The 12,441-nt window shown below is 34.2% G+C and overlaps 1 protein-coding gene across 1 annotated transcript; it reads right to left on the bottom strand.

Annotated features, from left to right (window-relative positions):
* Positions 1 to 7,810: 7,810 nt before the first annotated feature.
* Positions 7,811 to 11,945, bottom strand: LOC126593226 (probable purple acid phosphatase 20). Its single transcript, XM_050259222.1, has 5 exons — positions 11,657 to 11,945; positions 10,023 to 10,317; positions 8,508 to 9,082; positions 8,190 to 8,278; positions 7,811 to 8,081 (listed from the first exon to the last, which is right to left on the bottom strand). The coding sequence occupies exons 1-5, from the start codon at positions 11,819 to 11,821 to the stop codon at positions 7,898 to 7,900; spliced, it is 1,308 nt and encodes a 435-aa protein (XP_050115179.1). The 5' UTR covers positions 11,822 to 11,945; the 3' UTR covers positions 7,811 to 7,897.
* Between the last annotated feature and the right edge of the window lie 496 nt (positions 11,946 to 12,441).

Genomic DNA, 12,441 nt, shown 5'->3' with positions numbered 1-12,441 from the left:
TTATTGACTCTAAACTAGAGGAGGCAAAGTCTTAATCCTAAAAAGACAATTAAATGGTAAGTAGGAACTTAGGCCATCTCCAACCAAAGGGTCTAGAGGGTCAGCGGGCCCAAATTAGCCCGAAAATCGTCTCCAACCGAGGGCTAGGCCAAAGGGCTCGTGGGCCCCACGGGACAAAAAAGGGCCAAAGGGCTCGTGAGCCCCACGGGACAAAAAATGGCCAAAGGGCCAACGGGCTGGCCTAACCCAGCTAGCTAGCCAGCTTCGGGCCAAGCCGGATTTTGAATGCAACAATAACATGATGACGTTAGCTAGTCGTTATATTTGACTTTTTTTTTTTTTTTTTTTTTTTTTTTTTTTTTTTACAAATTTTTTTTTAAAATTTTAATTTTTTTTCTATAACTTCCTAAGCCATTAAACGACATTAAATAACAATAAGTCACATAAAACAACATTAAATATTAAAAAATTCTCATTTTTTCCTATAAATTTAAGTTGTTGTAGTTTTTAAATTTAATTTGTAGTTTTTAAATTTAAATAATAAATTACGTTTGGCCTTATGACCCTTTGGCCCTCTATTGGAGATGGTTTTTTGTCACAATGCTATGTTTGGCCTATGGCCCTCTACCTACTCAGTTGGAGACGGTAAGAAATATAGTCATGCATTGTTCATTAAAATATTAATTTCTTAGAGACCTATAGGGCTTAAACGAGCCCTTTGGCCCTCCTTTGGTTGGAGATGGCCTTAGATTCAAATTCCAACATTGAGCATGGACATGGGATAAATATTTCATTATATACAAACTACAAATTCACACACTCTTACCTAGTTTAGACGGCCAAGATACACATTAATGCAGACAAATCAAATGCAAAATGAAGACGTTAGTTGATGACACAAATAGTTCGTCCAATTATAAAGAGTAATTTACTTTTAATGTAACTACGATGCTTAACCAAGTTACTTTGACGCTAATTAATTATAAGCCTAGTAATTTTTCTCTTCTCAGTCTAAAATTCATCTTCATCTTTGGACTAATTAAAATGCCAGTATGTTGGCCTTTTTATCCACTACCCAAGAAGGGGTCCATGTTAAGTGTGAAACTATAGCAGAAAATGGCATACAACCCTATCACAAATTGTCATTCACTCTGGGGGAGGAAATTACAAGTTAACATCAGAGCTATAGTTTTCATAAGAAAATTATAACCACATTTGATTTTGTTTAAGAACATCGTAATGAATCCAAAAGGATGATGCTCAACTTCCAGGAGCCATATAAATGTGGCAGTCTTGGATTACCCATAACACTATTATTGCAGACAATTGATAACTAGGGTTTCGACAGGACAGAACATGACGAGTCCATGAACAATATTTCAACTGGGATTTTTTTGACAATGTGGAATCTAATGATCATTTTTTGTTGTGGATGTGGTTGAAATTTAGTTGCTTCAGTGTCAGGGATGTCAACTGATGATTATTCTTTCTTCCACATTGTACTCATGATCAATAGTGCCACATTAATTCTACTTAACATACCCAGTTGCAAGTCAGTATTGAAATTTTTAGGAGGGTGTTGGACTTGTACGAACCTGCCTTGCAACCAGAGGTATATCTCTTTATTATTATGTTCATAATTCGAATCATGTGGTGAAAGTTGTAAACATAATAGATATACTTATGGTGATACAACAAATTTTCTCAGTTCGACCCTCATGTGACATAAGAAATGTTAGAGAAGCTATCTTATTTCGTTAAGGGAACACGGGCCATCTAACTCTCGATTCTAAAAAACTGAATTGGGTCCTGGGTAGCCCAAACATGCCACAAGGAAAGCATGTGTTTTAGGCTTTCATTTTATTAATAAAAAAAAATCCGTGTTATTCATTGGGTTGGCATATTGTTGTAATTGGGCTAAGTAGCTCGCACAGCCCGTATCTACTCAAACCTATGATTATTCATGCATATAAGCATTTTTTTTTTATATTTTGATACAAATGATATTTGAGAGTTTGGATTAAGTCACATAATAAATCATCGTGACTAAGTATCGAGTTTGACATTTATGGAACCTCAACTTTACAATGTTTGGCTAGCATTAGAGTTTTTTTTACTAATGGCTATTTGGAAGATGTGTATAAAGTGAAGTTTGAAAGTAAGCCTCCAAAATTTTCACACCTTTGTGGTTCCACTTTGGCCTGGATTAGGCAAGTTGGAGTATTTTCACTTCTGGTCATGTACGTGGTATTTTGAATAAGCAACTTTTAGTCTCTTTTCGAATCTCAGCTAAGTCCTGTAAAGCTCCTTCTATAGTCCATGTTCTTTGGCATCCCCCTCCATTTTTTTGGGTCAAAGTGATTACTGATAGCCTTGCAAAAGGTAATCTATGTCCTGCAACTTGTGGTGGGGTTTTTCGAGATTCTGCGGGTTATTTTTTTGGTGGTTTCTCCCCGAGTTTGGGGCATCCTACTTCTTTCTATGCGGAGTTTCATGCAGACATCGTTGTTGTGGAGTTGGCTCATGAGCGGGGTTGACAAAATATATGACTTGAAAGTAACTCTTTTAGCGTGATATCTTATTTTGTTTATGGTTCTTTTTCTCCTCATTGGTTGCTTCAGACACGTTAGAAAAATTGTATTTCCCAATTACAAAACATGGTATTCCATTGCCTTCATACATTTCAAGAAGAGAATGCAGTTGCTGACAAATTAGCCAATTTAGGGCTTCTCTCATATTTATTTGTTCAATATGTCACTCCTCCTATAGAGCTTCTTCCTTTTATGCATTCAGATTTCTTGGGCATGCCAACCTATATGTTTGTCTTCCTTTTTTGATGTGTGAGTTTTTTTTTACCTAATTTTTTTGTTTGTTTGCAGCTTGTCTTGCTGGTATTTTGGACTTAAAAAAACAGTGTGTCATGTCGTTGTAAAACATGTGTAATCTCTTAAAGAGAAACTTGGCATTTTGTACGGTGTCAATTTAGATCACACGTACAAAACTCAATAATACCAAAAGTAATAGTTTGACAATATTCATATCAGACATAAAAACATATATTTGTCACATTCCTCCACAAAAGCAGCCCATATGTTGATATGTTTTTTTTTTATTAACCTAATATTGAGTACTAAATCAGAACATCATAATCAGCTTAAGGTTTGGTAAGTTAGGCGGTTGCCTAAGTCATCTTACCTAAACATAAAGATAAATTCAATTAAGATAGTCACCTTAGGAGCATTAGGTACTTGTGCTTAGCTAATTATTGCGTGTATTTGCGCAGCGACCTAAATCCATGCACAACCAGCTACTGCTTTTGACGACATTTCTCAACCGTAACAAACAATAACATCCTTGTTTTTTAAATTTGGGTTTTGGCTGTCTTTGAGTTACCCATCCTATTGTTTTATTTTCCTGTCCACGTTTAGAATCCCACCCATCTTAAAAAGTTACAAAATTAAAATATTATTTCCTCACCCACTATTATTCTCAAAATAACCTTTAATATATACATACATATGAAATTATAAAATTCTCTCTTAAAAAATATAAACAAATAATATGTAAATGAAAACCACTAAGGTCTGCAAATTCAAATGGAAACGACAGAGGTATTCAAATTCAAAAGAATTCGACAACGACAAAATCAAAAATACGATGGACAAATTCAAATGACCCACACACAAATTATTCTTCTACCTTTTCAATGGAAACATAATCTTCCACCTCTTCCGTAGAAGCGTCATCTTCTACATTTTCAACGAAAAAGTCATTTTCTACCTCTTCAATGAAAAAGTCATCTTCTAAGTCCATTGATATTTTTTGCTTTCTTGAATGAAAGGAGATAAAAATATCAGTTAGGGTTTAAGGTAGAGAAATCGTCTCCCACGCCCAACCTTTTTTTTTTTTAAATTAAGCAAAACAAGATAATTAATGTCCTTATTAGTCTTTTTGCAAAATGGACAAATTGGTAATTAAAAAATTCATTAAAAGGTGGGTGGAAAGATAAGACATTGGAATGTGAATAACATCACTCTTTTTAAATTAATTGTCACTTTTTGGATTTGGAGATGAATATCAAATGAACTTGCTAACATTTAATATACATAGTGATTTATAAGTCATTTTGTGGAACGCGGCAAAACATGATTCGCAAACTAAAAATAAAAGCAACAACAATGAATTTGTAACTTTAGTGATTAAGTGTTAGAGATTTCAATAATACATATATAAATTATTATTATTATTTTGTGTGTGTGCATATATATATGAACTTGCTAACATTTAATATACATAGTGATTTATAAGTCATTTTGTGGAACGCGGCAAAACATGATTCGCAAACTAAAAATAAAAGCAACAACAATGAATTTGTAACTTTAGTGATTAAGTGTTAGAGATTTCAATAATACATATATAAATTATTATTATTATTTTGTGTGTGTGTGTATATATATATACATATATATATATAATAATGTATAGACTTGGTGCTCTATTGTGCAGCATATGTGTATGTATAATAGGGAAAGGCTACTGCTGCAGTGCGCAGGAAGACTACGGACGGCAAGGTTGGATTTCATTCAACCTTTGTATATTTTGTTGAATGGTTACAACTTTTGGTTAAAAGAATTGATGCTTACTCAAATTATATGAGTAAAATTAAAAGATGTAATAAGTCAATTATTTTATGAAAATTCTAAATAGAAGACATGTCTTTTGGATCAACACTATTAAGAAGGGTTGTATATCTTCAACTAAAATGAAAGGACTCGATGAATGGGTGCTTAATGCCTATAAATACCTATTGTGGCATAATGTTTCATACACAATTTCAGAAATTTATTTCTACATTCCTTGCTCTCTACTCTCTCCATTCATACAATTTCTTTCTAACTATTTCTAAGGGAATATAATTCGGTTTTGCTAATTGAACATTCCATACTTTGTTGTATCCTGGAAGTGATTTGCCAATAACCCTTTAGCAAACTCATTCGAGTGGGGGCAAATAACACTTTAAGGAAACGATTCAAGTCGTACCTCAAAGTCATCTTTCGGATTATTCTCTATATTTCTACATTTTCTCAAACAATCTTAAAGTGTTATTTTCGTCATGGAGAACAAATATGATAACTTGGCTTTGAAGATTATCAATCAAGATGTCTACAAGTTAGACAAATTTGAAGGATCAAATCTCACCAGATGGAAGGATAAGATGCGTTTTATGCTTACTGTTCGAAATGTCATATATGTGTTGGACCCGAAATTGAAGCCTATTTGTGAACCAAGTGACAAAGACTCGGACAATATAGTTGTCGATCGAAAGAAGCGTGAAGAAGATGAATTGGTATGTCGAGGACACATCTTAGGCACATTATTAGATCGTTTATATGACCTGTATGCACACATTCAATCTCCAAAGGAAATTTGGAAAGCACTTGAACACAAGTACACAACGGAAAAAAGAGGTACCGTTAAATTTTTAATGTTCAAATATTATGAATTCACTATGTTTGATAACAAAGCTTTGAGACCAAGACCAAGTTCATGAATTATTGGTCTTGGTCTCAAAGCTTCGTGAACTTAAAATAGTTATTCCAGATCCTATGATAGTTGGGGTTATTATGACAAAATTACCCCAAATATGGAATAACTATAGAAAGAAACTTCTACACATGGTGGAAGATATTAGTTTGGAGGATTTGCAAAATGGTATTCAAATTGAAGAGGAAACTTGAAATCGTGATAAGAATTTTGCAAATCAAGATTTCTCTAAAGTTCACATTGTCGAAGGAAACAAATATAAAAAGAACTTCAAAGTCAAAATTGACAAAAGGAAGTTTAAGAAGACCAATTCCAACAACAATCAAAAGAATGTAAATGGTGTCTGCTACCATTGTGGAAAGAAAGGTCATTACATTCGTGATTGTAGACACAAAAAAGCAAGTGAGGAATATGCCAATAAGACCAATAGCACAAATATGGTGGATTTTTACAATTGCCGGAGGAGCAATTTCTTGGGCTTCGAAGAAGCAAACATGTATAGCACATTCAACTATGGAATCTGAATTTATAGCATTAGCGGCAACAGGTAAAGAAGCGGAATGAATTAGAAATTTGTTATTGGAAATAGAGTTGTGGCCACAACCAATGTCATCCATTTCTTTATATTATAATAGTTAGGCTACTTTGTCTAGAGCATACAATAAGGTATACAATGGAAAGTCTATACATATTAGCTTGAGACATGAATATGTCAAACAATTAATAATTGATGGAGTTATTAATATTGTTTACGTTAAATCAAGTAATAACTTGGCGGATCCGTTAACGAAAGCACTTTCAAAAGTTTTGGTAGTTAGTACATTCTAGTGGAATGGGGCAAAAACCCTTTACTGAAATTTAGCCACCAATAATGGTAACCGACTTTCTCTATAACATCACTAGTTTAAAAGTTTAATGGGTAATAACAAGTTATTGTTAAGTGGTTGTGAAAGCATTGAAAATTAATATATATAGCTCATTCTAGGATGATCAGTGCAAGACTGCTACGTTTAGGAGGATGAGTTTTATCTCTTAATGAGGTTATTTGTAGTTATGTCTATAGTAGCAGGGACATGGGAAGGAACCTCACCTATATGAACATAAGAAGTGGTGCCGCTTCTACCAAGAGTTGAGTTTTCTCTTGTAAATGTTCATGAAACCAGGATGAAGCACAAAGTCATAATAGTGCTTACTTAGTTCAGAATTTTCTTTAAGGAAATAAGATATAGTCATGTGTGTAGTGATTCCAGTTTTAACATAAGAATAGGTGGTTTAAACTTAGGTCACCATCGCATTCATTATAACTTTGAATTACTTACACTAATTAGAGGTTTAATTTGAAAGACACCTTTATTGTATGCATGATTATATCGGTATGCTTGTGATTATTTATAAAGAGAGGATTGTTAGTATATTATTGATCATATTATTGAAATTGGGAAGGATTGTTAGAGATTTCAATTATACATATATAAATTATTATTATTATTATTTTGTGTGTGTGTGTGTGTGTGTGTGTGTAAAATAATGTATAGACTTGGTGCTGCATTGTGCAGCATATGTGTATGTATAATAGGGAAAGGCTGCCACTGCGGTGCGCAGGAAGCCTACGGACGGCAAGGTTGGATTTCATTCAACCTTTGTATATTTTGTTGAATGGTTACAACTTTTGGTTAAAAGACATGATGCTTACTCAAATTATATGAGTAAAATTAAAAGATGTAATAAGTCAAAATTATTTGCTGAAAATTCTAAATAGAAGACATGTCTTTTGGATCAACACTATTAAGAAGGTTTGTATATCTTCAACTAAAATGAAAGGAGTCAATGAAGGGTGCTTAATGCCTATAAATACCTATTGTGGCATAATGTTTCATACACAATTTCAGAAATTTATTTCTACATTCCTTGCTCTCTACTCTCCATCACATTCATACAATTTCTTTCTAGTTATTTCTAAGGGAATATAATTTGGTTTTGCTAATCGAATATTCCATATTTTGTTGTATCCTAGAAGTGATTTGCCAAGAACCTTTTAGCAAACTCATTCGAGTGGGGACAAATAACACTTTAAGGAAACGATTCAAGTCGTACCTCAAAGTCATCTTTCGGATTATTCTCTATATTTCTACATTTTCTCAAACATTAAGAGCACACACTCATATATTTAGAATCTTCATTTCCCCCCTCTCGATTGCATAAATAAAAAATAAAAAAAATAAAAGCTGAGATCGCACAAAAGGAAAGAATCATAGAGACCCTCAACTAATAATTTCCATTTTCTCATTTGATTATTAGGGTTAGAAGTAACACATACAATACATGGATTTTCTTATGTATAACAACTGCAAGTTTACTTCTTGCAAGCAGGATCAGAGGAGAGGTTTGTGAGCCAAATGGAGTCACTTGCTATTGTCTCACTATCTTCATTCCGATGCCATGTCCACCGTGCATGGGTTGCATTCACTACAACCAATTGCCCGTGCCCAAAGCTTGCCTCCCTGAAAACCGATATTTTGGGTTGCGGATTCAAGTACCTGGAATATTACAAATGAAAAAGTGAGTGAGTTTGCAATAAATAAAATGCATGAAATATTTAAGGAATCGATAGAAAGAGCTGCAATTAATTAAGCCAACTTAATTACTCGCTAGCAAGGCCTTCACGGTTGCCACCATCTCCAATGGTAATATGCACTGGACCACAATTATTGGCTTGAGCCTTGTAAACGCGAGTCTAACACAACAAAGTAAAATAAAACCATTAATGATATATTCAACCAAACCAAATAATTAAAAGCCATCCTAATCAACTAATGAATTCGTAAATGTGGTTGCCTTAACATTACTTATGCGTACGTGTTTATTAATTAGTGTGTTGTGCTCTATTCATTAACGACTTAATTAGATAGTGCAAAATGTGATCACTCTAACATTATGCGCACATTAAGTGAAGGAGAACTTACAAAACGCTCGTAGGCATGTACGTGCCCTGCATAAACCACATCAACACGAGCTTGATAGAGCAAATCTTCCATGGCCTCCTTCATGTCAACAGATTCAGACTCACCCTGATGAGCTTTATTAGAATTGTACCAAGGAGCATGGATAAGCACGACGATCCACGGCGTCCTCCCCCTGTCAACCTTTCCCAAATCGGCTTGCAACCACTGGTACTGTGCAGAACTAGGATCAAAATCAGTGTACGACCCCAACATGATCACATGAACTCCGGCTACATTGAATGAGTAGTAGAGGTTTGAGTCCGATCCGCTCTCTTCGTATGGCATGTGCCATCGTGCATTGTATGCGGTGAAGGCATGAGAGTGGACGATTGGGATCTTTTCGATCTCGTGATTGCCTTGTGTGACCATCCAAGGCCGTTTGCTTGCCAGTGGCTGCACCAGACGGCCAAATGAGTCCCATTTATTTTGGATCAAGTCTGCATAGGATAAGTCTCCTGGTAGTAAGAACATGTCGTGGTTTGCTTTGTCTATGTGTTCGAGGGTTGAGGAGGTCCATTCAGTTTGTCCAAGATCACCTGCCAAGCATATACGTAGCTAGTTAATTTCATTTATTTATTAACGGGAAATAAAATTCGAACTCGGGACTCTTTTAATATTGCAAATGCAATATCATCACTGGACAAATTCCTAGCAATCATTTTTGTTTGTGACAAACAATGGGATATTTACGAATAAATTTTTAATGGGGTGATTCACCAAAACAAAGCTATGGCATAAGAATGGGCTAGCTACAAGCCTACAACTAGAAATAGACTCCACTGCAAAAAAGTAACGTTAGTGTATGCACGCATGAGTTGAACATGAAATCTCCAACATAATGGACACAACTATCATTAGACCAAGAGTTGTGCCAATCAATTAAACTAGTCTACATACAATGTACCACATGACATGTACATCCTTTGAACTGATTAATTCCATTCCATGCACATACTCAGGATCTTACCATACTTATGTTCACAAATGTTTGGTGGACATTCAAGCAAAATTTAAGCGAATCAATGATCCAAATTCAAAAAAAAATTAAACCCTAAATTTTCTCTATAGTTACAAACAATTAATTTATTAAAAAATGGTTAATTGGTAAAATTTTGAAGAACATCAATATATGAAATGAATATTTAGGGCATTAATTTATTAAATATGGTTAACTGGTAAAATTTTTTAAGAGCATTAATATATGAAATGAATATATTAATTTATTAAATATAAAAAAATTTAAGAGCATTAATATATGAAATTAATATATATATATATATGTATATATGTATATGTATATGTATATATGAAAATGAAATAAATGGTAAATTGGTAAAAAAATTTAAGAGCATTAATATATGAAATGAATATATATATATATATATATATATATGTATATATGTATGTATGTATGTATGAAAATGAAATAAATGGTAAATTAATTAAGCAATACAAATGCTATGTATTTACACACACCTACGATTGCAAATGTGATAGGGAATGCAGCAGGCGGGGTTTTAAAACTGAACTCAGGATCCGAATCAGAGGATCCACAGCGGTAGTAGTACGTCGTGTTGGGTTTCAACGGACCGATAACGACGTCGTGAATATCCCCAGATGTGTACATAAGATACGTGTAGGAACTTGTATCTCCAGTTGCAGAGCTTTCATAGACACCTGTAGATGTTCCATATACCACTGTTGCCGGACTAGGGCTGTCGGTGATCCATGTCACCCTCATTTTGTCCTCACCGACTACAGAAATATGCACCTGCATGTGCACATAACTAGCAAATATATTAACTATGGTTAATCTAAATATGGACCATCTAATAAGAGAATGATATTTTAAATCTCAATTTTTTTATTTAATATTTATTTTGGGAGTTACTCTACGCAGAAATAACAACACAATTCAGGAGACAATGCATCAATTTGTTATGTTGCCTGGGCTTATTGGTGCAATTTGGGTTTTAGTTTTTTTTTTTTTTGATATTTTATAAATGAAGATATTGATCATTATACAACGTATAAACACCAACGGTACATCAAATAGGTCTACAGACATCAACGAGTCGGCAACTGCAACAAGGTAGCTTATACTTAACATTTGGCCTCTAGTGTCACAGGTCTCTACTCTTAATTTATAAACATTTGTTCAACATAAAAAATATTCTAGGAATTCACAAGATTTTAGTTAATCACTCGCATTTCTTGTGGTTGGTGATAGGCGTGGATTTTTTTGCCAAATTGCCGTGCCAACTGTGCCATACCAATTTTGTGCCAATTGGTAATGGTACGGTATTGTACCGTACCAAAATTTCATGGTACGATATTGGTAATAGATACAATTATCACGGTATTACTGTACCATACTAAAAATATAATATATTATATAATTTATATAAATTATATAATATATGATTATATAACACATATTTATAAATTATAATATATATTTATAATATTCTAATAATTTAAAAATAAACCCTACAGTCACAAACTACTCTCTCTCTCCCTTGTCCTTGTAGACCTGTGGTACTGCTTTATGTTTCCGTTCTTTGTTTCATACTTATAATTTTCAAGTAATTCCTCAACATTTCATGCGGTTGTAAATCCATTTGAAGGTGGAAATCCATTTGGGCACTTGTTATGAGAATTTTCTTTCATCTATGCATTTAGTTTACATATCTTTGTCTTATTACATAGACGTTGGAGTACACAAAATATGAAATGTTGAACAAAGCAAAAATAGATTTTGTCTCAAAACAAAGTAGTAACTACTATTGTTATACCATGTCAACCGAATATTTGGCAATACCAAACTTCGGTATATCGAAAGTTTGGTATGGTAATTGATACGATGATTTTGGTACGGTAACCATACCGAACCCACCCCTAGTTGGTGAGTAAGAAATTAAACAGATTTCTTCATTCTGGTAATCCATCTTGGCCTAATTCACCACTGTCCAAGCCTACAATTTTGCTTTCAAATTCCCCCAACAAAGAAAACTTCTTATTCCATTAAAAATAAATAAATAAAATTAAATTTTGGGCAGAGAAAAAAAAACCTTGTATCAGTTCATAGAAAAAGAATAATTCAACGGTACCTGTTGTGGAGAAGCAGAACCAGGATCATCCGCAGGGATATCGAGGTCCTTGCGAGCCGGTGGACGATTGTACCCCTGAACGATTGCACCAAACGACACCGGGAAGGCCAAGCCCATTAACGTAAAAACAGCGAGAACCAGTCCCGGCCGGCGTTTGATCGCCATGTTTAACGTTTAAGGACTACTCCTCAACCTCTAATGTCACCAGAAAATTATCAAGAAAGCAAATGTCTGCTTCTTTCCTCTTCCTCGTATGAAAAAACGGAGTTGTCAATTAGATAATTAAACCCTATTTATTATAAAACTTTTATGACACCCTGCCCCTGGATTTAACGTTAATGGACAATACCTCGCGGTTAGTATGTGACACGTGGGACTTCATCCAGATCGACACGTGTCCAAAAGGTATATCCAAAGGCATAACATATGGTAAGCAAATTCGAATCATTTGATGGGTTTTTCATATTTGAGTATGAAAGTGATTTGGCACTTTGGCTGCCGATTTCGTCACGGATTTGGTGATTTTGTTGACTTTAATTAGTGTTTGTTTTGGGAGGTGCATTACGTCCACGGTTTCATTTCAGTTTGGCAGTGACAGGATGTTTCTTGCTTTGTCGTATCAGATCCCATGCATGTCACATTTGGCAAGTTGGAACTTGGAACTGTGGAGATTCATCATTTTCAATCTCCAATGGATTAGGGTGTTTGATCCATTCCGCCTCTAGTTTCCAATCCCACATCAATAAGATCAAAAGTTGAAGAACTTATTTCAATTTATTTATCAT

This window comes from Malus sylvestris, chromosome 12 (assembly GCF_916048215.2).
Source record: "Malus sylvestris chromosome 12, drMalSylv7.2, whole genome shotgun sequence".
Lineage (NCBI taxonomy): Eukaryota > Viridiplantae > Streptophyta > Magnoliopsida > Rosales > Rosaceae > Malus > Malus sylvestris.
The sequence above is the reverse complement of the archived record's forward strand: the minus strand, read 5'-3'. Positions and strand labels throughout refer to the sequence as shown.